We start from the raw sequence: 14,952 nt of genomic DNA on the forward strand, positions 1-14,952 counted from the left end.
CTTCAAAACATCAATTAATGCTAGTCTAGAAGACATCCTCGACAAGATGTCTGGAAGCTGTCTTTTGAAGGATTTTTATGTCTTCAGCTACATAAGACAGTTAAAAGCCGGCTTATCCAGTGTCTTTTAGAGTTCTGCTTCACAAGTCTACCATACTTCCTCACAAGACGTTTCTGGGTCACGTACAGCTACCATAGCGCAGCCAGGTTGAATTGACCGAGTGCCTCGTCGTGTCGTCGTTTTCGAAGGTCCACCGAGCAAACACGAGGCTGTATGTTCGTGCGCTGCGCTTACGTGCGTGCAGGGTGTCGGCAGATTCCTCAGGAACGTATGCGTCGACGTTGTTGTGCCTCAAATGCTAGCTGTCATGATCTCTTTAAGGGCTGCTCCCGTACTTTCACTCATCTTAGTTCTATTAACGTTGCCTTCGCTGTACAAAACTAAATAAATAATTGTCCCTTCCTTCCTTCCTTCCTTCCTTCCTTCCTTCCTTCCTTCCTTCCTTCCTTCCTTCCTTCCTTCCTTCCTTCCTTCCTTCCTTCCTTCCTTCCTTCCTTCCTTCCTTCCTTCCTTCCTTCCTTCCTTCCTTCATTCATTCATTCATTCATTCATTCATTCATTCATTCATTCATTCATTCATTCAAAGGGAGAGAACGTCAATCGAGTTCAGATTGGCAGTATAAAATGTGTTCATTTTCAATGCACATTTCTACAAATACGCACATTGCGGCTGCGGGTAGATAGAACTGCTGATGGCAAGATAGCGAACCCGTCCTCTGTACTCATATTGAACGAAAGCCAATCTGAGCAGGGTGATAGAAGGAAGCTGGGCTATAGCTGGGCTGTTCAAGCCACCACGACTGTGGTATCGCTAGCATTTGCTCTGCCAGGTCGTAAGTTGGCAAGTACTGTACGTTGGAGACTTTCCTGGTTTCGAAATAGGGATGAGGAATAGGTATCCTGACAGCGAATTTCCAGCACTCGGGCACGACTCCTTCCAATCGTAATTTGTTTATTCTGTCTAGTAATTGAGGTAGCTCAGCGCTGCTTAGGTTTTTGTAAACCTCATACTGAATATTGTCCGAGCTGGGCGTTGTTTTACGTTTCGCATCTATTGCAGCCAGCAACTCGGGCATAGAGAAGCAGCTTGCGACTCTGTCGGCGCCGGCATCGGATGGGAGTTTATATGAATGTGCTTGCATCCTTTTCTTTACATCGACCTGTATTTCTACACGTCCGGAGTGGCATTCAGTGCTACTTCAGCCGTTTCACATAACTGAAAGAATTCCAAACTCCTTTCAATGCGTTTCTGTGGAAAGGATAGAAGTGTACAATCTTTTCATAAGCTTTCAGTAGGGCTTTCCAGCTCTTATTTTCCTGTTAAGAAATATAAAACATTTTCAAAACAAATACCAAACGTGACTATGACGTTTTATTGCCTGGACTGGCGCCTGATTCTATTCTCAATTTGATGTTAAATTATTTTCACAAATATTATATAGATGTTACTCTTCATAAGATAGGTGTTCGGATGGTTGCAACGGAACGAAGCGCCGGTTTTCACATTGGGCACCAGTTACCGTACGCCATGTACGACCCCACCGGACAAGCAAACACTCCGCGGTAATCCCCCGCGTAGGTGGCCGGGAGGTTCACTGCAGCATCGCTACTGGCGGGTTCATCCTGCGTGCACTTGCTGAATGCCCAGTTCAGGTAGAAGAACTGAGCGTGAGAGAGCTTCCATCCCTTCATCGCCTCAACTGCGTGGTACGTCATGTCCACCTCTCTGCGGACTTGCCGCATGGAATCGAGCGCCAGCGCAGCAGCCGCGATCATCTCGCCCTGTTTGTCCAGCAGAGGCTTGTTCAAGTATCGGTTGCTGAAGCAATTCGCAAAGCTGCGTATCGTGGCACTTGTGTCGGAAGACCATTCGTGTTCGAAGATCACAGAATGCCACACGAACGTGGCTAGCGCGGCGCCGAGCTTCGGCAAGTGAATAAGGAGAAACCAGTTCGACACGCGTTGTAAGCTCAAGTAGTAGCCCAGGTGAACGAACAAGCGCGAGCCTCGCCTTTGGGGTGATGTGCCCAAATCGGTAACGGCTTCTGGTAAGTCCTGCATTGTTCGGTACCGTTCCGCCAAATATTCGTAGCGATGAGTGCTGTAGTAGAGCCCCGAAAAACTAAGCGTAGAATTTGGGACAACTAGTCCGGTGGGCAGTGCATCACGGGGCAGGACTACGCGCATTTCCTGCACTCTATCGAAGGCGTCGTGCCGCTCTTCGTCGCTATTGTTGAAAATCGCTTTTTCCCCGAAGCTCCTCAGGACAGCCATCTTGACCGTGTCGAAAAGGTTGACTATGAGGATGTCTTTGTCGATGCTAGTGAGACGCTCCACAAGATAAGCATTCCATAGATTGCTCAGGCTCTTCACCTCTTCTTTGCAAAATCTAACTTTCTCAGCGTCACCGCTATTGGCAATAACTTCAAAACGCTTCGTCAGTCTCACTGAAGCATCGGCAAGAAGAAAGACGCTTGACAAGGGCTGGTTGGAGTGAAGAGAGAGTTTTGAGATGAGACGCTTGACTTCCTCGAAACATCTCACAGTCACGCGCACCCGTGAGATGTTTACAAGCAGGCTAGCTCCCAGGATATTATGCATTTCGCCGGAAGCAACGTGGTGAAAAAGGGCACTCAGTAGCTGGCTATCTCCGGTTGTGCTCGAGCAATTTTTATCGATAGCAGCATCACGTGCAAAGTTCCGCACCTCTTCTATTGTTATATTGGTGTTCAGTCTCTTGTTGATGACGTGCATAACAGCTGCGCAGTAATAGCTTCTATAATGGTATTCGGGCTTCAGGAGTTCAATATGTAAAGACATTGGTAACGACTGTTGATCAATTCGAACACCAACGATAAAGAAACTTGCTGGTATTACGGCAGTTGAAAAAAATGCGCTCACAATGGAGCTGCTTGTCATTATTGCTTTGACCTCTCCAGAGTCGAGTAGAAAGGTGGCCACATCTGAAGCTAGCTTCGTTAAGTCTCTTGCTTTTATGGCGTCGCTGCAGGACCGATAGTAATTCACAAGTAGGTCACCCACCTGTTGCTGGAAGAATACAGTCCCGTTGAAGATGCTGCCCTCGTAGCCAGCCAAGAATTGCGCGTCATCAGATTCTTTCTGAATGACTTTGCTGCAGACGTACGCGCGCAGGTCATCGCAAGGGTTTGCCATTACGTCTATGACGTCGGCAAGTTCCCTGGCTTCCTCCTTACAGCAGAAGTCGTACGGTTTGTTCTTTACATCGGCTTTTTTGGCACGATCAAGAAGTGCGAAATCCAGGCCGACTACGATGAGAAGCAGCACGAAGAGAACGTCGACAGCCACCGCGATTAAGAGGAACTCAGCATCTCGACCCGTGCGCATCATTGGAACAGATCCCCTGTAGGTCATGCGGCGATAGGACATGGACGTCGCCGCACCGGTTTTGAATAAACTCGTCGCCTTGGTGTCTGGAGGGATAATAACTGAGATGTCTTCAGCCTTGGCGACGACGTTTTGGGCCGGTTCGTGGAGAGCAACGAACTGTCCATGAATGTAGCCGGCATCCTGAGGAAGAAGGGAAGCTTGCCTCGTGGGCCTGAAGGCAGCCGTGGTCATAGGCTCTTCTGTTCCATCATACGTGTGAAGCCTTCCACTGGAACGTGCGTGTTCCGCTGGTTGAAACGCACCTGTAGCGAGAGAACTCGTTGTAGGTGCATTCATCGAATCGTCAAAGGAATAACTGCGGCTACGTGACGCCGGGCCGCTCGGAGTCACAACTGCACTGCTTGATGCCACGCTACATGCACTTGTGCTCACCACCGGGAGCTGCCCTGTGTGAAGTGGAGTATCAGTGAGCTGGGTTAGCTGACCCGGAGGCGATTCGCCACTTGCGGCAATTCCTTTGTCAATGTCTGCCGATGGCTTTGCGGGACTTGGCTCTGATCCGGCGACGGCAAGGATAAGAGGATTTTGGACATCACTTACATTCGCCAGAGGACTCTTCCTTTTCTTCCGTGATGGCTTCTCGTCCCGATTCGGTGGACCACGCTGATCTACAGTTCTGCTTGAAGTCTTCAAATTGGCCTTCCTAGCCACCTTGTGCTCTTTCTTGCCTCTGCGCTTACTCTTCCGTGGTACTTGAGAAGACGCCTCGACGCCAGCCCCACCGATTGCTTCCATTTGGTTGAAGCTCATGGCTTTGATCTCTGATACAATACTAGTGGATCCTTGTCCTTCTGCTCCCGCTTCTTCTGCTTCCGCTGCTTCTGCTTCCGCTTCTTCTGCTTCAACGCAGCCAAGGATAACAAAATAGGTATTACGTGTTTACTATTTTATTCAGAAAAACAAAACTCATCTAAACGCTTCTTCTGCTTCCGCTTCTTCTGCTTCAACGCAGCCAAGGATAACAAAATAGGTATTACGTGTATACTATTTTATTCAGAAAAAAAAAAAAAAAAACTGGTCTAGACGCTTCTTCTGCTTCCGCTTCTTCTGCTTCAACGCAGCCAAGGATAACAAAATAGGTAATACGTGTTTACTATTTTATTCAGAAAAACAAAAAAAACTGGTCTAGACGCTTCTTCTGCTTCCGCTTCTTCTGCTTCAACGCAGCCAAGGATAACAAAATAGGTATTACGTGTATACTATTTTATTCAGAAAAAAAAAAACTGGTCTAGACGCTTCTTCTGCTTCCGCTTCTTCTGCTTCAACGCAGCCAAGGATAACAAAATAGGTAATACGTGTTTACTATTTTATTCAGAAAAACAAAAAAAACTGGTCTAGACGCTTCTTCTGCTTCCGCTTCTTCTGCTTCAACGCAGCCAAGGATAACAAAATAGGTATTACGTGTATACTATTTTATTCAGAAAAAAAAAAAAAAAACTGGTCTAGACGCTTCTTCTGCTTCCGCTTCTTCTGCTTCAACGCAGCCAAGGATAACAAAATAGGTAATACGTGTTTACTATTTTATTCAGAAAAACAAAAAAAACTGGTCTAGACGCTTCTTCTGCTTCCGCTTCTTCTGCTTCAACGCAGCCAAGGATAACAAAATAGGTATTACGTGTTTACTATTTTATTCAGAAAAACAAAACTCATCTAAACGCTTCTTCTGCTTCCGCTTCTTCTGCTTCAACGCAGCCAAGGATAACAAAATAGGTAATACGTGTTTACTATTTTATTCAGAAAAACAAAAAAAACTGGTCTAGACGCTTCTTCTGCTTCCGCTTCTTCTGCTTCAACGCAGCCAAGGATAACAAAATAGGTATTACGTGTATACTATTTTATTCAGAAAAAAAAAAAACTGGTCTAGACGCTTCTTCTGCTTCCGCTTCTTCTGCTTCAACGCAGCCAAGGATAACAAAATAGGTAATACGTGTTTACTATTTTATTCAGAAAAACAAAAAAAACTGGTCTAGACGCTTCTTCTGCTTCCGCTTCTTCTGCTTCAACGCAGCCAAGGATAACAAAATAGGTATTACGTGTATACTATTTTATTCAGAAAAAAAAAAAAAAAACTGGTCTAGACGCTTCTTCTGCTTCCGCTTCTTCTGCTTCAACGCAGCCAAGGATAACAAAATAGGTAATACGTGTTTATTATTTTATTCAGAAAAAAAACTCATCTAGAAAAACATTTTGTCATCAGGTGGCCGAATTTTTTCAAAACGACTATTAATTTTTTTTTACTACGTCTAGAAAACGACGACGAAGCAACGGCCCTGTGCAAAAATGGCCTATGTGCTTCAATAGAAAAGTTTATGGTCAGCTACGTCTATCTATGGAGTTTTATAGTCAGCTATGAAGTGCCATTGAAATATCTGTAGGCAGCTATAGAAAATTCTATATCACTTTGTCTATAGCTTCTGAACCATACAAAATCTCTTTATCTATGTATAGAAAACCATATGTTCGGGAAGCTATAGATTATTAGTCATACAGTTATCTTTAGCTGTCTATAGAGATGGGAATGGCTGTAAGGCTACAGACTACAAGCCATATAAGCTGCTTTAGCTGGCTATAGAAAAGGGTATATAGCAAAAGCTATAGACCAGCAGTCATGCACCCTTCTATGAAGGTACATATATCGTCGGTTCGAATCCCTCGCGCAACTTGTCCTCTAACTTGATTAAGAGTTGTGTGCTGTATGCAACGAGAAACCGTATATGACATCAATCGCAATGCTGTACGACAAATGAATTGCGTCACAATCTTGGTATAACTGGTGGGAGCACTGTCGCCGCATGGAAGTCGCCTACGGCGAGTACCTCCGACCCACAATCGTTTTAGTCGTAGGGACTGCTTTCCAATTTCCAAATATCTATAGCCGAACATACGAGGGATTTTCTATAGCTGACCATAAAGGTTTGTACGCGACCATAGAAAATGCTAAAGACTACAGTACATAGGCGACCATAAGTCTATAGAAAAGGCTAAAGACTTCTATATCACAAACTATAGCAAAAACCTAAAGACTCCATAGGAACGGCTATAGCTTTTTTGGCCCGAATATCTACAGCCGACCATACAAAGGATTTTCTATAGCTGACCATAAAAGTTTATACCTGATCATAGAAAATGCTAAAGACTGCTGTGCATATATGGAACCATAATATTATAGAATATGTAACAGACTTTTATACAACAGACTATAGAAAAACCTAAAGACAGCCATAGAAGCAGCTATCGACATTTCGCCCAAATATCTATAGCCGACCTCACAAATAATTTTCAAGGAATTTTTGTATGGGGTATTCCAAAAGCCATCATCACAACTCAAAACATTTGTAGCTAGCTTCCCTAACGTCGAAGACGTCGGCGGACAAGAATGATGCCCCATTGGAGGCCGTTCCTCCCGCCATGACTTAAGCGTGCTCGATAAGTGGGCACGCAGGGGCGGCTAAGAAAGCAAGGCGAGATGTCTGCCTGATCGGTTCCTATATCGTCTAGAGAAGATTTCTAATATTCAAGGGGAAATATATGGTCCACGCAGAGCTTTAAAATTTGGCTGGAATACTCACAAAGACGATCTATACGTATTTGTAGAATATAACCATAAATGTATTATTTCAGAGTTCTTATACATGCCCCTTGGGCTGCATGGCTGCATGGAAACTTTAATGAGACGCGCTATTAAACGTCAAGTATGTCTTGGGCCACTGCTCCGCGTGAGCTAGTCCGAGGCTAGCCAAGCCCGCCACGTTGGGAAAGAAGGGCGTGGAAAATTAGGGGAGTGAACTGGAACAGGGCCGAAGGAAATGCAGTGTTGCGGGCATTTTGGGCATGTGCGACAGTGTCTGATACGGTATAGAAAAGATCGGGCCGCAGTAAGAAGTGTATTTAGGTGTATGCGTCGAAGAAGGCGTAGCTGCATGATAGTAAGAAATTTTCCCGGGACACGCAATGTACAGAGAATTCCTGGAATGCCATAGTGACGATTTGTTTCTTCTTTGTGATGAACAGTAGTGTCCCAAGTGGAAGCACAAGGCCAACATTACTAGTAACGTTGTACAAGGCAAGGAAACCCCAGGCGCCCGGTGCTGAAGTTCGCGGGCAAGGCGCTACACTGCCTTATTGCCTTGGATTCCGCCGGAACCAAGAATCCACTTATTTGCGACAGTGGGAAGACGCAGTTTGGTGAAAACTTCGTGTATAGCCATCCCGTAGTTCTGCAGAAATACGGCGCGTATGAATGGCGCGTATGTCCTGTATTGAACCTGTGTATATATAGTATAACCTGCACGGCTAGAAAGTGCCAGAGAAAGGCCTTGAAAAATTAGAGGGTCTCTTAGATGTCTCTTAAGAGAGGAATGACGAAAGCCTTCCTCTCTTATCATTTGCCTCTCATTGTTTGCCTTTTATCGGTTTGCCGTTTATAATTGGTTTACAGGAAAGGAAGGGTGCAGTATCAGTCACACTTTCTTCGACAAGTGTGCGTTTGGACGATACATCATCGCTCCTGTCGCGTCGCGTTTCTTGGCGCGTTGAAGTGTGGGATTGCAGATGGCAGGAACGCGAGACAAGATGAGACTTCTGGTTGGTCTGAATTTGGCGGCTGGTGACTTCACTTCTCTGTCGACCAATCAGGTGCGCCGCTCGCGCAGACAGCTTTTGTTGACGACAATATGAGCCATTAAAGGTTTTCGATTTATTTGTAGAGTTTCTACCTCCATAAGCAACCACTTCGACGTCAGTTCATGGTGCGTCTGTGTAGAGGATCGTCGAATGATTAGGCTGGAAGTAATTGAAAACGCGAGCAGAATGACTGCCTGGGATAGTATCGTCTGTGATGCGCCTTTGGTATGGGAGCGATTCTGAGGCTATCCGAGAGCAGGGAAAGGGCAAAAATAGGGAGATCGATATGTTTGAGAGCAACTTGCTCAAGTATCGAGTGTCCTTGATTTATACAAGGAAGGCTCCAACTGCCCTTTGCTGTATGAGATCTCCCAGGGGCAAGAACAGCCTCGTAGAGTATATGCACTCAGTGGGCGTATATGTACGGTAACGTTACGGGTGGTCTTGTACAAGCGCAACCTGAACCTGATGTAGTTTGTTACAGCTTAGAGTAAGGTATGGAAGCATATGGAAAGTCTGTTGAGTATTAATGCGTGGACTAGCTACTTGACCCTTGCGTATACCGGCGTGCTTATTGGCAATGCGGTGGACTAGATGCGCAGGCTGATTGCAAACTTAATCGGGTGTATAAATATTGGACTGATTAGTTGAGTTGTGATTATGAAGTCCAAGGATCCGGCAGGATCATAGGCGAATGATTGGGCAACCCGCCGTTGTGACAGTAACTGCACCGTTGTGTCAGCGTTCATTGCGAGTTTCTTTTTTTTTTTTTTCTAATAGCGTTGAAATTCGGATTTTACGGGTGCGGGAGATAGGTCTATTGTGTCAAGTTAACTAGTGGCTGCATCGATACCCTGCAGTAAGGTGTCATCTACTGTTCCAGGTGCGTCAAAGACCAACGTCGTCTACAAAGAATTCATATTTGATGTTTATGATAGATGCTAGAATATGAGGATCATTCTAAGGTTCGATTTTGTGCAACAGCTTTGAGCGCAGCCGTTGCAGTATCGACATAGCATAGAAGCGGAGAAAATAGGTAGCGTGTCAGTCATAATTTATTTCTGCATAAATGAGGGGAATTTCTTTCACATGGACGTAACATTTTTTTCCCCTCTTCCGTGAACCAACCTCACCACAGAATGCAGCGCTTCTTTGGATTCATCGTTGAATTAGATGGGCAATTGAATGCGGTGCTGAATGCTTCCATGTTGCTCATTGGTACGTTGATTCTAAAACAAAGCAAACAATAGAGACTCATCAGCATTTACTACGTGTAACTGCATTGCGCAGTGTACAGTTTACTGTTGCCACTATGATTTCACATAAAGCTTTTACCTTAGACATCACCTCGACCTTATACAAGAAAAGGAGCTGCCATTGAAGATAGATAAAGTGACGAAGGAATTATCCAAAAGCAAGAGAGGAATAATTTTGTTGTAATAAAAAGCCCGGAGATTACATATATTTTCGCCAGCGCTAATATCGGCCTAACTATTACTTCAAGTCATGGTGATCAAGTCATGGTGAGCAGTTGGGCGTTAGACTGGAAGTGTGCGCACACTCAGACGGCATAAACTTCAACAGAGGCTTGCTTGTCTTTTTAAAGACGTGTAAGTAGCAGCTGGATTTTTTTTTCTTTTTCGAACAGCTGTTCAGTATCGATTTCAATGCCCTGGACTCTGTATGGTTTGTGTTATGACCGTCTGTCATGTTTCTGTTTATGAAGGGTCTGCTTCTGAGCAGTATAGTCAGGTAGCTACGACGGCCCCAAATCTCAAAATACATGTGGAGATTAGAAGCAGCATTATTCTAACCTCTGAGATCATTTATACCTTTAATGGGGTCTCACGAGTCAGAATATGCTGACCGGAAGCAAAACCTGCGGCCTAGAAACTTTTGACCCCCCCCCCCCCCCCATCTCCCCCCCGTACGTCGTGAAAGAGTAAGATCAAATCCAAAAACTGGAATAGTTCTGTGGACGAATTAATAAGTTGATATATCTATCGGGACATATATATTGATTTGAGGTCTATAGATTGATTGGCCGATATACCGACGCGTATTTTTTAGGTTGGGCTATATAATAAAGGAAGAAAACAGTGCCCAGCACTCACTGATGATGAATGGCCGAGAGGCAGGATTTCGAAAGGACTGTTTTTTCTGCTGTTTAGATTGGATACAATCTCGGATTTCTACGACAACCTATAGTTTCTTGCACTGCTCAAGAATAGGCATGGTGGTCTACTGGCCCAATGCGTGGGTTTCGAAATAGAAATTAAGGTAACTAATTGAAGGAATTCAATGGCAAACATTGCCTGGGGCGGTGAATATTATTGGGGCATCATGTCCTCTAAGAAGTTGCAGCATTGTGCTGCACGCGTAAAACACGCATTTACCACAATTATTGACGTGAAAATATTTTGTGAGGCTTACTTGATTCAGAAGCAACGCGAAGACTAGGTGTTCGCCAAAATTAAGTCGCTTAGATAACGCATTAGTGCATTGCGATTGCAACCTTGATCTCAAGGGGAATACACTATGAGTTTCACTTATGAAGGGCACTCGTTCCGAAACAAAAATTGTGTCTAACTAGGGCCTGTTGCTTATGCGGCGAACTGGTGCATCCAAACGTTTACGAATGACCCAGAATTCCCTTCCCGTGCGTATCATACGAAATAGCTCCACCGAGCCTTACCTGTACTTTTCGGGGACGTGTGGATCGTACTGGATCAGCTGCTTAAGGTACTCTGGCCGGCTGTTGCTGCACCATACCTGTGCGAATACCCACGTCCACCGTTAATGGTGCTGATGTCCTTTTAGTTTCGATGCATGGAGGAAGGAAAGAACTTAGGAGAGGCCCTGACGTCACTTTTTTGAAGCCGGCGCGGCCGCGCCGCGACCGGACGCAGCAACGGCTCTCCTCCTCTCTTACCCTCCGCATTTTCTTTCTCCGCGACGCTCACGTACCTCGGGAAACTTAGCAACGCTGTTGCTAGTGGCCCGAGTTTTCATAGCAACAGCGATGCCATTGCTAATGGCCCGACTTGGCTAACCCCATAGAGGAAGGAAACAACTTAGGAGAGGCCCTTGCCATTCCCAATGCATTGGAGAAAGTGTGGCGGAAGTGACGTCAAAATTTAGGGTTAGCCAAGTCGGGCTATCGACGCTGTTGCTATGAAAACTCGGGCCACTAGCAACAGCGTTGCTAAGGGCACTATGTACGTGAGCGTCGCGGAGAAAGAACATGCGGAGGGTAAAGGAGGAGGAGAGACGTTGCAGCGTCCGGTCGCGGCGCGGCCGCGCTGGCTTCATAAAAAATGACGTCAGGGCCTCTCCTAAGTTCTTTCCTTCCTTCATGGCCAACCCTAAATGTTGACGTCACTTCCGCCACACTTTCTCCAATGCATTATGAATGACAAGGGCCTCTTCTAAGTTGTTTCCTTCCTCCATGTTTCGATGTCTGGGTGCCGTCATCTTAATTTGATAGTGGCGCCCCGTATGAGTCAAATAGAGAGTTTCCGTAGAGCCTCCTCTTGATGCCATCTGTGCGCACGCTGTTGGTGCTGCGGTAGCGGCAGTATAAAACGGCTACGTGGTGGTGCTCGTGAGAGGAGTCCGGCACCCTGTTGATATTTTGTGTTTTGTTTGACCGCTTCAGCAAACGGCACCATCGGTTTTGTATGGCGGATGCTGCTGAAACCAGCACTGGTGACCAAGGCGACTGGGAAGCACTGCCCTCCGCTTCCGCTGACTGAATTCTCATTTGCCTCACAGTTAACTACGAGGATGTTTCTGTTGTATATTTCACGATGCGTACATTTTCAGTTATACGTTATAACTGCAATTTTAACTGCGGGCACAAGCGTACAGCGGATAAATCTTACGGCCAGCTACCTAACGCGCAATGCAGATTAACTACGCGAGATACTTTCCGATCGTCCTCGCACTTATTTACCGCAGTGTGCGACCCATTTCATGTCTTGTATTTTCTCTCGACAGTGCCCATTTATATTCGTTATTGTGCTCTTTCACATGACTTTAAATGATTTGAGGCTCATACCAACAAGGTACAAGTCAGTACTACTCAAGAAAGATTTGTTTTTCGCCGGTGGCTCATTATTATTTAAAGAAACAAACATTTTAGTGGGCTCTTCTGACGCTGCGCAAGGGACCAATGGAGCACCGTTTTGTTGCCGCGGAAGGCTTACTGGAGGCACGTATGGCCGGCTCGGCGTGTGGTCGTTACGGCGAGGGAGGAAGCGAAATGGGTATCCTATTCGAGAGTGTGTAGCTGGCACGAAGTGGTACAAAACAGTCATAGGCGATTTAAATTATGACCTCCTGGAAAGCTGCAAGCAAAAAGATGTCACGGCCACACTCGGATTGTCGCTGCACGCGTCCCGCATACGCCCTTGGCGAACAGCTTCGTATTTGTATTTCTTCGATTATTTCTGCAGACCACGATCACGCATTGTTGTCCCGATGACATGCCACCAAGAAATACATTACTGAAAGACATTTAGTCCTTTAAATGAGAAAATACGGAGGAGCAAGGCCACTATGCCATGCATAAAGCGTGCGAACGAAGCCTACTCGAGTCTGGCAACTGTGCGCCGGTGCAGTGAATGTGTGTGGTAATATAGCGTTTTCGTCCTCACCTACTTGCTTTCGGTAAAATGGCCTATCGTCATGCAAAGAGGCAGTGAAGGGGCGGCTTGAGAAAGTACCATTGCGTTGGCGATGAAGAAGAGCTGCTGCCCGGACAGGTCCTCCAGGCCGGCTAAGCGAGTGTCATTTCCGCATTCCTCTCTCACCAGTTTCTCGTATGCCTGCAGAAGGAGATAGTTTTTTATATTGCAAGATGGGGATTTATTGAAAGGAATCGGGATAACGGGAGCCGCGTGAAAATATTGGTGAAACATATCGCTTCAGCGGCATTATACGCGCGATGTGATAGCAATGCCATTGAAGCTGTATGTTCATCTTTGCCTTCAACACGCACCGATGCACGTACACGTACAGCTTAAATATATAAAAAAAAACATATACGCGCTTAATCAATCATAGCACCACAAGAATGAACGAGTGGAGAACTTTGATCTTAGTTCGAAGAAATGTTTCCCTAGTTGGGCAGTTCCTATCTTGTCTTATGAAGGAATTGCCTGCGCCTGATCAATTTTAAACCTCCTTCAGAGTCCAAATATTCTTTTCGCAGCAGAAGTTTTCCAGTCTACACCAGCGCTGTGGAAGAAGGCTGCTTCCGCCACTGCAAAACCGGGAAAAACCCTGTACCAGTGAGCGAGACATAACCAGGCTGCTTTATTTGGCTTTAATGGGTTGCTTATCTGATGATGTTGGTGGCATTAGCGCGGCTGTTGATGGTAATTCTGGCCATTGCGATGCGACTATCGGTTATGTAAAGAGTTTTGTCTAAAATTGCCTGACTAATCAACGCGCCTGACTCGTGGAGCTGCGAGCACCTTAACTGATGTCTGTCACGTTGATAAGGAAGAAGAAGCAAAAGAATGCGAACAAAAAATAATCCTATGTTTTTGTTTAGTTGATTATTACTTTAACGCACTAATTCAGTTTGTGTAAGACATTTGGCAGTCCACACTGAGCCCTGGCCAATCCCCCTTCGTGGGTATGTGCCATATATCAAGGAAGAAGAAAAGGAAGAAGAAGAAGAAGAAGAAGAAGAAGAAGAAGAAGAAGAAGAAGAAGAAGAAGAAGAAGAAGAAGAAGAAGAAGAAGAAGAAGAAGAAGAAGAAGAAGAAGAAGAAGAAGAAGAAGAAGAAGAAGAAGAACAACAACAACAACAACAACAACAACAACAACAACAACAACAACAACAACAACAACAACAACAACAACAACAACAACAACAACAACAACAACAACAACAACAGGAGCCTTTAGGAACCGTATAGATGGCCCTGGATGGCACCATGCAGATCGCACTCCGAAAAGCGCCCATCACAAAACTATGCAACAACTGCACTGGTCAAACCTGTTAGTAAGAACTCGTATTCATACCTTATTATGCTTTATGCATACTTTATGCACGTTATAAGCGAAATAAATTGAAACTGTTGAAAAAGAATTAAAATTTCTCAAGACAGTGCAACTCACCCCGAAGGCCAATCGAAGGCCGCCGTTATCGGCAATGTTTTCGCCCACTGTGTTTTTGCCATTGAGCTGTAAACGAGAAAAAGGGGAGAATTTATCAAGATATCACTTGCCTATTACGTGACGCTACCTCATACAAGCATATCTGAAAGAACTTCAGTCTCGACATATAGAAACGATAGAAAGTACGAGAGCGCTAGTCCGTGACATGTCAATCCGTGTAAGCCAACAGTTTGTAATCATTAAACGACTCATGTAAAACACCTATGTTCATATTCACACAACCGTGCATGGAAACCATTCTGAGAGCTCCCATATTTTCCAGTCTGTATAGTGGACTGAGAGACAATGTTATTTACTCTGCATGTTCATGAATAACAAGTGTTCTGTTAATGTTTTGTATTCTGGCATTGTTCAAAATATTTGCTTGAGAATGCGAACTTGAACTGCAATTTATGCTTTGATAATGCTACCTTATATGAGCCCCAGGCACGTTTCAAGCTATTATAGAAAATGTTTTTCCGCGTGGGAGTGTTTAGTATCGTAAACACTCTTAATGTCGACATGTGTGTATTGTATGCATTTGTGACCATGTTGATACTTTATACAGGCAAGCGATTTGATACGTGGAAGGCAGCCACTGACATTAGCATTGCTGAATTGTTTGCGGTGTGTAATAATGCGAAATTATTATAGTAGTACTTCAGGACT

The 14,952-nt window shown here is 45.0% G+C and overlaps 1 protein-coding gene across 1 annotated transcript in view; it reads right to left on the reverse strand.

Annotated features, from left to right (window-relative positions):
* Nucleotides 1–9,157: 9,157 nt before the first annotated feature.
* LOC146181986 (neprilysin-1-like) overlaps nucleotides 9,158–14,952 on the reverse strand; it is a 30,856-nt gene continuing 25,061 nt past the window's right edge. The window contains exons 16-19 of the mRNA XM_084575875.1: nucleotides 14,245–14,310; nucleotides 12,840–12,941; nucleotides 10,808–10,884; nucleotides 9,158–9,341 (exon numbers count right to left, since the gene is read on the reverse strand). Of these exons, the coding sequence (XP_084432001.1) occupies nucleotides 9,242–9,341; nucleotides 10,808–10,884; nucleotides 12,840–12,941; nucleotides 14,245–14,310 (345 nt within the window). The 3' untranslated portion in view covers nucleotides 9,158–9,241. The remainder of the gene's footprint in view (nucleotides 9,342–10,807; nucleotides 10,885–12,839; nucleotides 12,942–14,244; nucleotides 14,311–14,952) is intronic.

Source organism: Amblyomma maculatum, chromosome 8 (genome assembly GCF_055883805.1).
Source record: "Amblyomma maculatum isolate TAMU_Amacu chromosome 8, ASM5588380v1, whole genome shotgun sequence".
NCBI classification, from domain to species: Eukaryota; Metazoa; Arthropoda; class Arachnida; order Ixodida; family Ixodidae; genus Amblyomma; species Amblyomma maculatum.